Here is an 18,249-nt window from a genome sequence, read left to right as displayed (position 1 = left end):
TCTTATATCTTACTGTGCTCACCACTTCCTAGGTGGGTGACCTTGGTAAAGTAGTTTAACCTCTTTAAGACAAGTGTTTTTTTGTTGTTGTTGTTGTTTTGTTTTTTGGCATAGAGATAATAACACCTAATTTCAGAAGTATCTTGTCAAGAGTAAATGAACATTGGTTACCTCAATTACAAAATGGTGATACTAAAATAGATCCCATATATTTTAGCATAAGTAAAAGTGTTTATTAATAGGTCACTATTTTCAAAAGCATGAACTTTGGTAAAATGTAGGCATTCCATAAATATATCTTCCCTTCCCCTGTCTTCCTTATCCCATTACTCTCTATTAGTAGCTCTATTTGGGCATGACCATTGAAGAATCTTCTGCATAGTGCTGCTATTTGCTGCCCGTGGAAACCTATGGCATTCATTCATTCAGTACCCATCACATGCTAATGTTAAGGTAGATGGAGATAAGATGATGTAACTAATGAAAAAAGTGGAAAAGCTGGCATGAGAGTAGGTGGTTGCAGGCCCTGAGGGCAGGAGAAAGCTGAAAGGGAGGACTACAGAGGAAACCTTCATCTGGGTCTTGGAAAAAATTGCAATTGACCGCAGGAGCAGCAGAAATCCATGGTGTGCCAGACGTATTTGCTGGCACAAGTGTGCTCTTTTCCTTCTGCCTTGAAATAAAAATATCAGTGGAAATTATTCTATAAATGTGGCCATTATGTTTTACTTCTGCTGATATTGAAGTTCCTTATTTCCTGAGGACACAGGTGAAGGTGGAAGGGAGGCAGTGTTCTGGATAGGTTGGAGACGCTGCCTGGAATTGATCATTTTCTGTAGGCAATCTCACTCTGGGAAATTGAAAATGGGTTCTTTGAAACGCTAGTGATTTAATAATTTTCTTATGAATTAAAAAATAGGCACACACTCTTCCTTTTTTCTTTATAAAGTAACCATTTAAACATATCCAGTGTTGGAGGTATTTGTAGCTTAAATATTTCGGAACTTTTAAAATGAAAAGGTTTGGTATTTAGGGCAGATAGTTCCTGCCCTGTTTCACATAACCATGGCTGAACCTTTGAAGTCCTGGCATTTCCTGGCACAGGGATGACCACTGCCATGTTTTATAGCTTCATGGAGAGTGAGGTCATCACTAGCAGCAGAAACATTGATGTCTTTCTTTAAGTTATTCACTGTCTTCTGTTCTCACATATGCTGATTCTTACCTGACATCTTCTCTTTGCCATGTTGAATTGCTTTTGTTAATTTCATTGATTTGAAAAGTGCAGTTCTACTTCCTGCTTGCCTTTAAGGTTAGGAGGATTGATGTATTTCTTTCATTCCATTCCAGGCAGTTGATGACATTTGCAATAAGTGATCTTATTATTTTTTGTCTCTACTTTTTATTATAAATAATCTTTGGAGTATATGGGCGTAGGTACTTGGTTATACTCACAGTATAATATATATGTGTGTGTGTATATATACAAACAAATGTGCACATAAATACCCTTTCACACACATGCAAACACACAAAATGCAATGTGTATATATTATATATATATATATATATATATATACATTTAGTATAATATATAAATTTATATATACATTTAGTATAATATATAAATTTATATATTCATAGGCGTGCTACTACTGCAAAATTTTAATATATGAGAAAATGTTGTATATATAGTCCGTTTTCACACATGATAAAGTATTGAGAAGAGAGATGTATGTTGAAAATCCCAACTATTATGGAATTTATTGGTCAGCTATGACTAATTTCAGTCTATATCTTAGCATTTACAAACTAGGTAAACTTAGTCAAGTAACTGAATCTCTCTAATCCACAGACTCTTAATCAGAAATAATAAAACCTTATCTAATACCATACTCATGGGATATTTGTGAGGATTAAGTGAGATCAAGGACCACATTGTTTGTCCTTGCTATGAGCTTGGAACACAGCAGCGATGAATACATACTACTCATTTATGGACATGCATCCAGACCTCTTTTTTCCCTATTTTTAATTGTTAAAAGTATTATCAAACTTATGGACTTTGTGGGTTTTCTAAATTCATTAAAATTATCAATATGCTACATTTATAAATAGATTGTATTTACATGTGTCCCAAAACATATAAATTATGACACTTTTCAGCTAAATTATAAATAAGACTTTGATTCAGCATTAGATGCTTCATACAGTTCTAGAACATTAGTGTAAATACATTTACATATATACAAACATACACATACATGTACATGCATTTATAAGTGAAATATATGCACATATATATATAGCACAACTATATGCAATTATAAATGCAAGAGCATAAATATAAAGCCTGTGAATAACAATTAAATGCATGACAGAAAATTACACAATTTTCCACAGAGATTGCTTTATCGGAGGAAAGACAGTGGAACTTCAAACAGTAGCTCTTTTTCATGTCTTCGTGTCTCAGTACTTATTATACATTTGATCTTGCACAACTCAATATCTCTAAATCTTGTTTTTCTTGAATATAAACTAGAGATAGTAACATCTTTTCTCTATATAATTTACTGGGTTATCTTGGGTTAAATATTTAAACCATCTTGAGCCTCAGTCTCCTCATATTTTAACTGAGGTAAAGATCTACCTACAATGTAGGGTTGTTGTGAAGATTGAGTGACATTAGTCATGTTAACATGTGACACAAACTATAAAGAATAATATAAACTTCTATAGCTACTGACCATACAGTTGTTACAATATAGGTTCTTACATTTTAAAGAATTGGAAGACATTCTTATACTTTAAAATTCTATTTATAATACCATTTTATTTATATACAGGTATATCTTTTGAAATGTGATTTCTAAATCAAAACTTACCATCATTACAACCTTTGACTCCATCCTAAATGTGCTATATATACAAGTTAATGTGCAGAAAGTCTTAACTTCCAATATGTGAGGGAAATGTATACTTTAAAGGATATTGTAATGAATATTAGTATAGATTTCATATATATATGAATTTGTCTATTCTTAATGAATTTATTTTGGCAATTTTATGATGATAAACATTTTTCTGTAAAATCTGCCTATCCTCACTTGTAATGATGAAATCTACTCATCCAGCCTTTCTTCTAGAAATCAGTCCAAGGATGCCATTGGCATCTAGATATGCAATCTGGGAGTAGAACTGCAGTTAGTTCTCTTGGAGTTATTGCTTAACATATCAGTATGGTCTGTGTGCCACTTTGCATATACAGTAACATAAAAAAATTCCAAAAGATATTCTTATCCATTTCCATATGTTACTCTAAGACAGTGTGTATTGTGTCTCAAGTTTTAGATTTATATGGTGATTGGCTCTTCCAACAAAATTTATCAAATGTCTACCACATGCCTAACTTTTTGCTAATAATTGGGGACATTTGGAGAGCGAAATCAGACTCACTCCCTGTCTTTGTAAACCTTCTAGTTAGCATGGGGTTTATTAGTCTGTTTTCATGGTGCTAATAAAGATATATCTGAGACTAGGCAATTTGCAAAAGAAAGAGGTTTATTGGACTTGGCTGTTAGACGTGGCTGGGGAGGCCTCATAACCATGGCAGAAGGTGAAAGCCACATCTCATATGGTGGCAGACAAAAGAAGAGTGCATGGTCAGGGAAATTCCCCTTTTAAAAAAACTTCAGATCTTGTGAGACTTATTCACTATCACAAGAACAGCACAGGAAAGACCCACTCCCATGATTAAATTATCCCCATCAGGTCCCATCCACAACATGTGGGAATTATCGGAGATACAAGATGAGATTTGAGTGAGGACACAGAGTCCAACCCTATCATTCTACCCCTGACACCTCCCGAATCTCATGTCTTCACATTTCAAAGCCTTCCCAACAGTCTCCCAAAGTCTTAACTCATTTCAGCATTAACTCAAAAGTCCACTTGTCTCATCTGAGACAAGGCAAATCCCTTCAACCTATGAGTGTGTAAAAACAAAAGCAAGTTAGTTGCTTCCTAGATACAAAGGGGAAACAAGCATTGGGTAAATATAGCCATTCCAAATGGGAGAAATTGGCCAAAACAAAGGGGCTAAAGGTCCCATGCAAGTCCAAAATCCAGCAAGGCAGTCAAATCTTAAAGCTACAGAATGATCTCCTTTGATTCCATGTCTCACATACAGGTCACACTGATGCAGGAGATTGGTTCCTATGGTCTTGGGCAGCTCTGCCCTTGTGGCTCAGCAGAGTATAGCTTCCCTCCTGGCTGCTTTCGTGGGCTGGTGCAGAGTGTCTGTGGCTTTTCCAGGAACACAATGCAAGCAGTTGGTTGCTCTACTCTTCTGGGGTCTGGAGGACAGTGGCCCTCTTGTCACAGCTCCATTATGCCGTGCTCCAGCAGGGACTATGTATGGGGGCTCCCACCCCACATTTCCATTCTGCATTGCTCTAGCAGAGGTTTTCCATGAGAGCCCCTTCTCTGCAGCAAACTTCTGCCCAAACATCCAGGCATTTCCATACATCCTCTGAAATCTAGGTGGAGGTTCCCAAACCCAAATTCTTGACTTCTGTGCACTCTCAGGCTCAACACCATGTGGAAGCTGCCAAGGCTTGGGGCTTGCACCCTCTGGAGCCATGGTCTGAGCTGTACATTGGCCCCTTTCAGCCAGGGCTGAAGTGACTTGGATGCAGGACACCAATCCCTTGGCTGCATGCAAGACCACTACCCATGAAACCATTTTTTCCTCCTAGGCCTCTGGGCCTGTGATGAAAGGGGCTGCTGTGAAGACCTCTGACATACCTGGAGACATTTTTCCCATTGTCTTGGGGATTTGGTTCTTCATTACTTATACAAATTTCTGCAGCTGGGTTGAATTTCTTCTCAGAAAATGGGGTTTCATTTTCCGTTGCATTCTCAGGTGCAAATTTTCTGAACTTTTATGCTCTGCTTCCCTTTTAAACATAAGTTTCAATTCTAAACTATATCTTTGTAAATGAATAAAACTGAAGGCTTTTAAGAGCACCTAAATCACATGGCAAACATTTTACTGATTAGAAATTTCTTCCACCAGATACCCTAAATCATCTCTGTCAAGTTCAAAGTTCCACAGATCTCTAGGACTTGGGTAAAATGCCATCAGTCTTTTTGCTAACACATAGCAAGGGTCACATTTGCTCTAGTTCACAACAAGTTCCTTATCTCCATTTGAGACCACCTCAGCTTAGATTTTATTACCCATATAATTATCAGCATTTTGGTCAAAGCCATTCAACAAGTCTCTAGGAAGTTCCAAACTTTCCCACATTTTCCTGTACCTCAGCTTAGATTTTATTACCCATATAATTATCAGCATTTTGGTCAAAGCCATTCAACAAGTCTCTAGGAAGTTCCAAACTTTCCCACATTTTCCTGACTTCTTCTGAGACCTCCAAACTGTTCCAACCTCTGCCTGGTATTCAGTTCCAAAGTCACTTCCATATTTTCAGGTTTCTTTTCAGCAGTGCCCCACTCTACTGGTACCAGTTTACTGTAACAGTCCATTTTTCATACTGCTGATAAAGACTGGGCAATTTTCAAAATAAATAGGCTTATTGGACTTACAGTTCCATGTGGCTGGGGATACCTCACAATCACGGCAGAGTAAAAGGCATCTCTCACATGGATGGCAGACAAGAGAAGAGTGCTTGTGCAGGAAAATTCCCCTTTTTAAAACCATCAGATTTCATGAGGCTTATTTACTATCATGAGAACAGCACAGGAAAGACCTGCCCCCATGATTCAATTATCTCTCACCATGTCCCTCCCACAACACATGGGAATTACGGGAGCTACAAGATTAGATTTGGGTGGGGACACAGAGACCAACCATATTGGGGGTAAGGGGATGTCATTAGAATTAATCAAATAATTTGCAAGACCATGTGTAATTATAAATGCACTATATGATAAAAATGAAAAGTGAGAGTCAGAGATGTTTAAGTAGTAAAAATCAACTGGATTTGGTACAAGATTTAAGTTGGGAATAAATGAAAGAAATTAGGGTATAAAATACGACTTTTGGTTTTCTGATTTTAGCAACTAGATGGAGAATACTGTCTGAGAGACTACTTGGAGAGAACTAAATTTGAGGTTGGAGGTGGGTGATGCTCTGATCAGAACATGTTGAATTTAAGGTTCCTTTGAAATAACCAAAAGAAATGATCAAGTAGGCAGTTGTCTATATATTCTAGAGTTTAGAGCACGGATCCCAGAAGGTAATATGCATTTAGGAGCCACCGGTATTAAAGAGATAATTGAAGCCTTGGACGTAAATAAAATTTCTAGGAATAGTACAGTTGATAACAGAAGCTAGTAAAATGTTTTGAGCAACTATAGTGTGGTTATAGGAAATTATGTTAATGGATGTACATTTGCTCATAAGCACAATAACTACATTAACAACAACGAATCAATGCAGGTAATAACATAGTTGAGAGCAAATTGAATAATTTGTATAGCAGCTGATAACACAAATGTTATTCACTTGATAATATATATTTATCCAACTAAGTTTTAAAATTTATAACAAATGTGTATCAGAGTTGGTGATTTTGATAGCATGAAGATGAACATGTTGGCTTGCTAAAAACAGGTTGAACAGCATTGAAAATTGTTGATATTGATGGTATTATAATTTGAACATTAACTATTGAACAGATACACATTCACATTCACACGTACAAACACACACAGTATTGAACTCAGGGATTAAGATTTTAAAGCAATCCGCTAACAAGCTAGGGAACAGCATTTACTAGTTTTTTTCATGATTTGTTCTTAGATATTTCTAGTGTTAATTATGTTTTATATATCATCTCAATTACAAAACCATTGAAGTTTTTACTGAGCAATAAGTATTTGAGGTTAGAGTTCAGAAAATAATGAATTATTTTGGAATTGGCTTTTAAATTAATTGTTGTTTAAGGAAACTTCTGGATGGCCAAATAACAATGTATAAAAGTGTTTTCACCAGGAATATTCTTTAACCAGTCTGCCCTCCTCCTGAAGGAAATCATTTAACAGTGGTTATTGGACTACCTTGAAGACTAGTAAATAAATTATCTGTCACCATTTTATAAACCATGCAGCAAATTACAGGGTGAATACAGTAGTGCTCATTACCAATTATTGCGTCTTTGAGCCTTTTAAGTTTTCATTTATTAGAAGTGATATTAACTTGATATGACGATGTGAGGGAAGTGTCCAAGTATAGCCCAACACCTCTGCTGTATTTCCCAAAAGAGTCTTAGGTACAGGACATGCTGGCTAACTCACACATTGAATTGCATGCAAATAGCTCAGCCAGTACATCCCTGTTCCATCTATATCTGGCATGTGAAAACCTTTCTCAGAACTGCTTAGCTATCTGTTCATCAGTGTCGCTTTGGTACCTTCCTCCTGTCCCCGCAAATCCTGCATTTCAGACACCACAGTAAAAGGGTTTGCATCCATCTACTGCAGCAAGAAGTGGGGTGCAGGCAGCCAAAGGGCCAGTGTCAGCTTCAAAGTGGATCTGCTTGCCTTGACATTGCAAGGGCCTGAATCATGTGTACTCTCTCTTTCTTGCTGTAAGTGAATACTCTAGCACCTGAACTTGGGGTGCACGTTATCTGTTTTCAGCAACTTTGAATAATTTACTGGTCTCTTCCTGGGTGGGCTTTATCTGCCTTTTAACATGGGCTGCACCTGTGTGAAATTCTATCTTACAGCACAACTTGGCCACCTAGTGAAACAGAGGAAAAGTTAACCATATATTGAACTAATATTTGTAATAAAACACATTGACTTTAAATAATTTCTGTAGCATATTGTCCTGATGGCCTTAATTCTTTACCGTTCTCTACATTCACACATTGGCAGCACTGTCTCACTTTGTTTCTTCGACTATAAGACTTGCTTTGGCCATTAGAATGAGGCAGCAGTAAACTGTGTGCCAGTTCTGAGCCTAGTGTGTCACCCCTCTCCTCCTTTACTTCTTCCATTGCCATGAAAAGAGCATGCTCAGAATAGCTTACATGTCACAGGAAGGTGATGAAATTACCTAGGGTAGAGCTGTCCCAGGTAAGGTGCCCCAACCAGGAAGAGACTAGAACACAGTTCCCAGCAGACATGCTGATGCTTGTGTGATGCCCACAAAGACCAGCGGAACTACCCAGCTGATTTGGGGAGATGCATTGTTAGCATCTTTAAGTAAAACTGTAGGTGCTAATGCTGTAATACAACAACAACAACAATAATAAAGAGAGGAAGAGACCACTTCTGTAGGTTCAGAGGAATTTGCTGTTTTAATATTTTTGGTTGTGTCAGCCAAAATATAACCATCCATATTCAAAATCCCATTTTTTTTTTCCCAAAAAAGTCCCTGACTGTGTTAGGGAGTTTAACTTTCCATGGAGCTCAGCTACTGTTACTTTTAATTGTTGATTTAATTACTCACTTTCTAATTAATTTTTTTCTCAGCATTTAGCAATGACTTCCGAGTTCCATTTTCTTCATAATCACCATTTTCCCCTGCATGTCTCAGATATATGATACACGGTACCAGCTAGGCATTTGCTTCACCCAGTAAAGTCATGCTAGTGTACCACTGCTGAGAATTTTAACAATTGCACTGCCACCTTGTGCCCATTGTCAGCCAGGCAGAAAATAATTCAGCTGCAAGACACCATTCCAGCGTTTGCTTTTTGGGCCACTCCTAATACCAGTTGGTCCAGGTTGGGTTCTCCAAGAAGTAGATTCTAAGCCAGAGAATAATGCGTAGGAGGTTTATTAGGGCATGCAGTTGGTGTCAAGGGAAAGAAAAGGAAGGGAGAGAAGCATGATTGGACAAAAGCTAACCTGAGAAGCACCCATGGAGGCCTCAGTGAATTCTATAGAGAGCTTTGAGCTGGAGTGAGAGTGATCCTTAAGAGTTGTGCTGAGTTGTCCTTCCATCGATCAAAAATAAAACAGTCCACTTTGGAAAATCAGTTATTTTAGCTAAAGCAGTCCTGACAGGGGGCTGACAGTTAATGGCATCTTGGGGCCAGCACTCCAAGCATTTGTGCAAGTAAATCATTCCTGAAGTCTTGATTGTGTATCATAGAATCCACAAGCACATAATTACAACTAAATAATTATGACAAAGTGAAGACTGATTATTTAAACCCAAAACACTTTTCCATCTGTTTACTATTACTCTGCTGTCTTCCAATGCTATAAGACTTGGTGCCTAACCATTTTCCTGGGTTTCCTGCATTCATAAGCATTAACTGTACTGAGTTATTTCATTTTATTTTTTGAATACCTCTTCCCTGTCTGAGGGCTTTACACAAAAGATACCATAATTTATCTATTTTTGTTTTAATCACTCTTCCAATGCATTCAAATGGTCCCATAAAAAGTTTGTGGAATGGCTGTTGACTGGGTGATGTCATAGAATCTATTTGTCAGACTTTCTATCCATTTTCCATCCATTTTATTTTCTATAAATCGGTACTATGTTAGAGGATGATGATCACACTGTGGATATTCTATGTTATCTTCTTTCTGCCATTTTGTTTGCATACACATATCTAAAGTTTTAAAATTTCTCATAATATCTTTTGGGAAAAACATCTACAGCAAATATCAGGTAGCTTAAATTAGACTTTCTAAAGGACCCTATTATGGTTGAGGTTAAATTATTTTTAGACTATATTTACCGAAAACTATTTTATGCTTTCTATTAGATTTTTCTAGAGGTTGAGGCTTAGCTCTCTTCAGCATTTCTCATATGTTCCCATGGCTCTTATTTTGAATATAATATTATATCTGCTGCCTATTTCTGATCTCCACTAAATTTGATTTTTCTAAGATTTCATATTATCATTAATACCTTCAGATTTCAAAACTTTTAGATTAGATTTATAAAAAAATCACTTTTGCTTCTCAGTAACATTTCCAGGGAGGAACAAAAATGTATTGCACTTCTCTTTTACTTTAACATCTGTGCTTATCTTTCTATAAGTTCATTTTCTTGGCAATGAAAAAATTTTCCATTTCACAATTGGATAGTACCCAGTAGTCAGTAACTATCAAAACACAGCAGAGAAAATGTTGTTTTTCTATTTTTCAGCTTCTTGAAAAATTAACGTGCCTTTAGAAATTATTCTAGAGATGTGTATAGAAAATTGTTAGCTTGGGAGAAAATATTCCAGATGTTTGTGTTAGGGAATGGGTGGTAAGTTTGCATTCATCAGTTTTATTGCAATTTGAGAAAACCATTGTCCCAATCCAAAGAATGTGTTGCCATGAGAAAACCATTGTTCCAATCCAGAGAATGTGTTGCCCAGAGCTCCAAATCTGTTGCAAGGATTGATTGTGTGGGGGCTGCAAAAAAGGCAATTCAGAAAAATTTTCTGGGAAATAGGACATTTTGACAAGATTCATTGGATGGTCCAGTCTTGAATAAATAATGCAAAACCCTTTACCCTGCCATTGCTGGAATAGCTTTTGGTCAATCATGGATCCATCTCCATTCCATTGTCATAGAATTTTGTTCATAAAAATACTAATTTTTCCAACCTGAATCTATATATTACATAGTTCTGTGATTTAAATTCCAAGTAAAGATTATGGGAGGTTATTACATAACATTAATAGCTATGTATTTTAAAAACCCTGAAGATTAAACATGGTTATTGATATTTATGGACTGACTTGTGTCCCCCACAAATTCATATGATGAAATCCTAAGCCATAGCACCTCAGAATGCAGCTCTTTATGGAGACAGGATCTTTCAAGAAGTAATTAAGATAAAATGAGGTCATGAGGCTGGGCCCTACTCCAATATGAGTTGGATCATTATAAGAAGAAATTGGAGCATAGACAGCTAAAGAGGAAGACCGTGTGAAGACATGGGAGAAGATGACCATCTACAGGCCACGTAGAGAGGCTTCAGAAGAAACCAACCTGGCCGACACCTTGATGTCAGACTTTTCTAACATTCAGAATTGTGAGAAAATAAAATTCTGTTTAATAATTCAGTCCGTGGCACTGAGTTATGGAAACTGTAGAAAAATAATACACTGACTGCAACAATAAGAAAACTTTGCTGAATTTTTGATTTGTGTGTTTAGCTATATTTTAGTTTTTAAAGCTTGCTATTTAGCCAGAAGATTTTGTTATAATTAGAGCAAACCCATTGCTAAATAAAACTGTATTTGGATATTTGAATTTGTAAACTCCTACATGTCATTCAAGAAAGATGATGCAGCCAATGATTATAATACAATGCTCTTTCTAATTAAATTTTTTTAAAAATGTTTTCTTGAAAGAAAATGTGGTACATATACATAATGGAGTACTATTCAGTCATAAAAAAGCATGATATCCAGTCATTTGCAACAACATGGATGGAACTGTAGGTCATTATGCTAAGTGAAATAAACCAGGCACAGAAAGACAAACATCACATGTTCTCCCTTATTTGTGGGATTTAAAAATCTAACAATTGAACTCATTGACATAAAGAGTAGAAAGATAGTTACCAGAGGCTGGGTAGTAGGGGGAAAGGGGGATGGCTAATGAATACAAAAAATTAGAGAGAATGAATAAAACCTACTACTTGATAGCACAACAGGGCGACTATAGTCAGTAATAACTTAACTGTACATTTTAAAATAATTTAAGAAGTATGATTGGATCGCTTCTCGGCCTTTTGGCTAAGATCAAGTGAAGAAGTATGATTGGATTGTTTGAAACTCATTGGATAAATGCTTGAGGGGATGGTTATACCATTCTTCATGATATGTTTATTTCTCATTGCATGTCTATATCAAAACATCTCAGGTACCCCATAAATATATACATACCTACTAAGTACCCACACATTTTTTAAAAAAGATGAAGGCACAAAATTTCCTGTTGATTGATTGATTGATTTTTTTAAGATGGGGTTTCACTTTTGTTGATGAGGCTGGAATCCAATGGCATGATCTCGGCCCTCGGCTCACTGCCACCTCCACCTCCCAGGTTCAAACAATTCTCCTACCTCAACTTCCCAAGTAGCTAGGATTACAAGCATGTGCCACCACACCTGGGTAATTTTTTTTTTTTTTGTATAGTTAGTAGAAACAAGATTTCACCATGCTAGCCAGGCTGGTCTTGAACTCCTGGCCTTATGTGATCCACCCTTCTCAGCCTCCCAAAGTGCTGGGATTACAGGCGTGAGCCACTGTGCCCAGCCAGCTTGTTGATTAAATGAAAGGACAGAACAATCAATATTTTCAGCTTTTTCCCTGGTGTGCAAATCAGCTACATTTAATCTTAAATTTTACCATAATTGAAGAGAGGGCTAGGCTACCAACATTAAGTGGGAAGAGTTCAAAGCCAGGACTTTTGTAAAACAAGAGTCATATTCTTTAAAAAGATCACTGACACTAAGAAACTATACAGTGAGATACTATGACATGAGTTTTCACAAATTGTTTCTTTCTCCTTGGAAACTATTGTGTTATCTTAGCATAAATGATTATAGAAATAATGCTGTGTCATTCAGAATATTTGAAGGGCAGTGCAAAGTGCAATAATTCAGTTTAAACAACAAATTTGCTGCTGTAGCTCTGGCCTATTTCTTGCCAGACTTTCGTAGTATTTATTTTAATTGGGTAAAAGTATATGTTATGAGCTGAATTGTGTTTCCACAAAACTCATATGTTGAAGCCCTAACCCCCAATATGACAGTATTTGGAAATGCATCCATTAAAAAGGCAGATAAGGTTAAATGAAGTCCAATGAGTGGTTCCTACTCCAAAAGAACTGGTACTCTTATAAGAAGAGAAAGAGGCCCCAGGAGTGTGAGTGCACAAAGACTACATGTGGACCTCAACAAGAAGGGGATCATTGGAAAGCCAAGGAGAGAAGCCTCAGGAGAAACCAGCTATACCTTCACCTTGACCCTGTACTTCCAGCATTCAGAACAGTGAGATAATATATTTTTGTCGTTTAAGCTACCCAGACTGTGATATTTAATTATGGGAGCCCCAGGGAAGTAATGCAATGTATGTCTCAGATATCTGTTGAGAACATACTAGCAAGAGGGAATTTGTTAGGCTTTCTAAAAAGAAATAGTTTTCAGCACTACATTTTGGATTCATATTTACAGAATGTCAATGTTTTGTGTTTATGTAGAAGAATGTGGGATAAGGCCTGTTTCATGCATGTGCAAGCCACTCATTTATGTTAATATTTTTTTTCAGAATCATCAAATTTATTTGAGAAAAGACAAACAGCAGAAAATTTAGAAGCCAAATTTTTAAAAGAATATGTTTTCATGACAGAAAAACTTAATATTCATCAAATATGATCAGAAAACCTGACAAACTGTAGTGATATGACTGTTATACTTATCAATTACCAGAGTAAGCAATACAAATGCAATGTGCATAATTTATTTAAGTAACATCCAAAACATTTCTAGTAATTTCTGAGTGTTAACTTCACATTATTCTGGAGGAAAATCTTTTCTCATTAAATGTGTATAGACACATTCTATAATTTAATATAGGTAATTATTTCAAGAGCAATAACCCTCATATCTTTAAAATGTAGAGTTAAAGAGAAAACGAAAATGTTATGCTTTCTAATAATACTGTGCCTTCAGTTTAGTATTTTATTTTTTCAGCATTATTTTAGTGTGTGTGTGGTAAATACTTGCCTCAAAACAAATGCTTCCCAAGTCATAAAGAGTATATGTACTTAGAATGACAGTATATATCACACAAAGTTACAGAAGTATTTTGGTTTGCACCTTAGGTGATTCAATTTTATTTCAGAAGAAATTATAGAGAAGGTATAATAATTGTGACAAATATCAGCAATATAAAATCACACCCATGATGTTATATAGGAAAACAGAACAATATGCTGAAGTGCCATATGAATGGAGAACATATCCATATTGTTTTATCTCTTCATCCCATTTAAAACAAAAGTAGATGTAAATGAATTATGACAAAAATGACAAGGTTTAATATAAGAAATATCCCATTGAGATAGACATGAGATTTCTGAACATTATGTTTACAACAAGTTCCTCAAAAAGGCATCCAAATTCATAAAGTCTTACTTCCAAACATCAATATTTCTCAGTGCCTAAGGGTGACCACCAGTGGCCAGAGATATTTTACTCAGTGTCACTGTAGCACCTATTCCTTTTAATCTGCTCTTCCACTGTGAGTTGTTCAGACTGCACCTCCACTCTGGGAAACGAAGGCTTAGCTGTACATTCATGGCTCAGGGCATCAAAACCTGCATTTCCATTTCTGCGAGCAGCTTCTATTGTTTCACCATGCCAATGTTTAACATCCTTTCCAAGTTCCCTTAAATCCAAGCATGGCATATCTTTAATTTGATCTATAGAATCTATTAAATCACAATCAAAAATGTTCTCCTTTTTTTTGGAAAATGCAGTGATTTTCACAGTGTTAGAAAAGAAAAAGTGTAAATTTTTGTTCTTTGAATGATTTCCTTTAATGTTTAAGAGGCTTGTATCAGGAGAAATGATTGAACTTTCCCCCTTTACCATAAGGCCCCCGCTGAGGCTTGGTTTTGGAGCAAGCTGCACAGGACTGCCAGCAGTTGCTCTGACAGTCTGTTTCTTCAGAGCCATTGCTAGTACATTCCTCGAATAAGTCTTTTCAGATTCAAATATATCAAGTAACTCTGAGATTCTAGATGTATTTTCTAACTTCTCAACTTGATATTCACTTGCAGTGTCATTTGCTTCACTTGACAAGGGTAATAGATCAGAAAATTCTAAAATAGATGTCTTCTGCCTGCAATTATTCACATATGACACTGCTACATAATTGTTATTATTATTCTTATTCAAATTCTTTTTATGATTTTCTGGCATCACCTCATCATCAGTGTTAGTAACCTGTAAGACTTCTGCATCATTAGTTGGGTTTGTTTTTTCATTTGTCTCCTTTTCGGCACTCTGCACAACCACATTACTGTTGTCATTAAGATCCATTTCACTTTTTCTGTTACTCTTTGTATCTTCAGCCTCACTCAGCCTATCTTGCACATTCTTCCTTCCTTCCTTCTTTTCATCTTTTCTTCCTTCATGCATTTTCATTTCTTTGATTCCTGTAACATCCTCTTTCTGAGAAACATGGGTGGACTGCAGATAAGGCTGCAGAAAGGGAAGGTGATCTTGTTCTTGTCCTTTATTTTCTAGAGTTCTAACATCTTCTAGCAGAGATTCACTTTTAAATTCAGGGGATATAGTGGTTGTCATTTCAGGGGGCCATTTAGGTTTACTCATTTTGATCTCTTCCTCAAATGGAAAGTTTTTCTTAGGCATTTCCTTGGAAGGAGGCCAAATGACTTTTAATTTTCCCCTTTCCCCTAATTTTCTCAAGTCATTTCTTTGCCCTTCACTGTTACCAGCATCTAAATGTTCGTTAAGATCTCCAGGTACAAGGATGTTTTCTGCAGTATTTTTACACATATTTGGGTCTTCCTTAGGATTAAACTCCACTGATCTGCTTTGGTTTTTGCAGTTCCATAGATCTTTATGCTGCTTGCGTCCAAAACCTTCATCATAATTGCCTTTAGATTTGAAAAGTTGTTTAAAGTGAGGTTTGCAGTATATTTGTCCATAAAGTGATGCATAATTTCCCAAACTGCCAAAAAGAAAAAGAACACTTAGCACTTGTATTTACTGTAAGTTCATAGGGAATTGGGGATAAATTATTTCAATGTGTTACAGACTAGTAACCTCAAGTTGCTAGCAATGGGAATAACCCTAATAGTTGAACATTTCTGTTAGATAATATCACCACCAATACTTTGTATGATATGCGTCTTCCAGTGTTTAGAATTTCATGATGCGTGTCAGGTATTGGCATAATAGGTATTATAGGGTAATGGACATATAGTTATAGCTGGTGCAGAATGATAGGACAAAACATCATTGTTAACTAGATTTTGAATGAACTGGAAAGCATGCCTAACAAATTGCATATGTGGCGTCTTTAAAGAGATTAATACATTGAGTGATTTAAAATTAAAATGAACTCTAGTCAGAGGCAGCAGCACAGTTTTTGAATATCTATGAATGCACAAATAAAACAGATATAACAACTAGATAGCAGAAGTTAAAACCCATGGGTAATATTTACAACAAAATGAAGTAACAAGGTAGCCTCCTCAACACCAAAATACAAAGAAACCACCAACAGACGCAAAAGCAGCATGATGGTCTCATCTGTATTGGTGATAGCAGAGGCAGCAAAGAAGATATCTGATGGACCTGAAAATATGAGACCACAAAATAACCAACTAATAGTTCCTGGAAAGTATCACATGCCAATCAGAGAACAGCAGCTGAAACTGGGAGGAGTTTTGTCTTCTCCAATAGACAATGAGTGCAAGGGCCCTGTGGTAAGGAAGACTTGAAGAGGCTAATGAGGTTGAACTCTCAAAACTGGGCTCCACTTTTAAACAGAGTCCCAAAATGAGAAAAAAAATAGGAGAGTGGAATCAAGATTGAGGAGGATAATGACTACAGAAATGAAAGAGAAAGTTCTGATAAATATGAAGAAGAGGAGCCAAGCCAGGAAATTTTAGAAATCAAGCTGCCTTGTTTTTCTGATCAGTATGTGAAAGCTAAAAGAGGTAGCTCTGTGAAGTTACAAAAACCATCCTGATTTTCCTTTTTCTGAGGTTTTGGAAAACTAATGCTATATAAAAATGAGCAACATAAATGTATCAAGGTAAATCATATACAAAGTTATTAAAAGAAAATAAAAGAGCAAAGGGCATTATAATATCCCTGCAGGTAATGAAAACATGGCAGAAAAGCATGCTCTAAAAATATATCAAAAATTTAATCTATGATTTCAAAATGAGTTAAAAGACATTAAGAACATGACAAAAGACCTGAAAGAACATCGTGAATCAGAATTTAAAATCTCATAAGTGAGGTGCCAGAAATCAGGTAAAATTAGAAATAAAAGAGAAAAATCTCAGCAACAAAAACTAAACTAAAAGAAATACAAGAGCAAATAAAGACAATGAAAAGTGACAAGAAGAGAAACAGAAGAATGAAAACATAACCTTTCAATAATCAGAAAGAAATAAATATTTAAAAAAATTGAGAGAAAGAGACGGATATTAAAATTGGCAAAAATTCAAAGTATTGCTAATAGGAATCTTGAAAAAGAAAACTATATAATGAAGCAGATTAAATATTAAATATCTATAATTAAAATGAACTTTCTTGATACAAAAAAGGTGTGCAAAGATCAACATATAGAAAGAGCACATTGGATAATTGACACTAATGAATAATTTCCAACGCCAAAGAGCTAATCTAATAAAATTGCTAGATTTGAAACTGTAAAAATTTAAAAACCCCTGGGTATCTTTAAGAAAAAATATATGTCTTATAAGGAAAATAAAATTAGATTGTTATCAGGCTATTCCAATACTTTATGCCAGAAGAAAATAAAAGAATGCATCAAAAAATACAATGAAAGGAAGTGTAAGCCAAAGATTTTAATTTCAGCAAAACTGACTTTTCACTATAAAGGTCACAGACAAATTGTTATCAGCATGTAAGAATTCAGGGAATATTGTTTCCATGAGAGTTTTTTTTTGAAAACTCTACTAGAAACCAAGCTTTAATATCAGAGCAACTGCAGAAACATCAATGTAAGCATTGGTGGTGGGCATTAATATCTTGCAACCTGAAAACTAAGATGAAATAAGGGCATGGGGAGATAACATGGAATGTAGTGGCTATGTGACCTGAAACTGAAGATGTGGTATAATAATTTAAAAAATGGGGAGGGCAAATGTCATTTTTAAGTGTTTTGATAATGAAATTAGTGGTGCTAATAGATAATACTTGCTATGGGAATGGAGAAACATATATAGCTTAAAAGGTATTTATGGGGCAGAAATTGCAGGACTTGGCTTGAATGTAGGGAATGAAGAAGAATGTAGGGAATGAAGGAGAGGAAGGAGCCAAAGACAACTTTATGCTTTGGTCATTGAGTTAATGTTTATGTCATTTACTGATACAATAGCATAAAGACTGTACAGTCAAAAAAGGAATTTAGACAGAAGAAAATGGGGCATATTGAGTTTGCTGTATTTATGATAAATCTAACTGGAGAAGTGTATCAGCCATTTAGTTATAAGCATCTGATACACAGGGAGATTTGACC

The 18,249-nt window shown here is 35.8% G+C and overlaps 1 protein-coding gene and 1 pseudogene across 5 annotated transcripts in view; one reads left to right on the top strand and one right to left on the bottom strand.

Moving 5' to 3' along the window:
- Positions 1-11,710: 11,710 nt before the first annotated feature.
- LOC116557164 lies at positions 11,711-11,859 on the top strand (annotated as a pseudogene).
- Positions 11,860-13,665: 1,806 nt separating this feature from the next.
- Positions 13,666-18,249, bottom strand: part of XIRP2 (xin actin binding repeat containing 2) — a 72,284-nt gene continuing 67,700 nt past the window's right edge. For 3 of the 5 annotated variants that reach the window (XM_032286617.1, XM_032286618.1, XM_032286616.1), the window contains one exon: positions 14,356-15,699. Coding sequence is in view for 2 of the 5 variants with exons in the window: in XM_032286620.1 (XP_032142511.1) it covers positions 14,193-15,699 (1,507 nt within the window). In the remaining 3 variants the exon portion in view is untranslated. Of the gene's footprint in view, positions 15,700-18,249 lie in introns of all 5 variants that reach the window. The other 2 variants (XM_032286620.1, XM_032286619.1) reach the window with 1 other exon arrangement.

Source organism: Sapajus apella, unplaced genomic scaffold, assembly GCF_009761245.1.
Source record: "Sapajus apella isolate SASKATOON/1434 unplaced genomic scaffold, GSC_monkey_1.0 scaffold18, whole genome shotgun sequence".
Classification (NCBI taxonomy): Eukaryota; Metazoa; Chordata; class Mammalia; order Primates; family Cebidae; genus Sapajus; species Sapajus apella.
The sequence above is the reverse complement of the archived record's forward strand: the minus strand, read 5'-3'. Positions and strand labels throughout refer to the sequence as shown.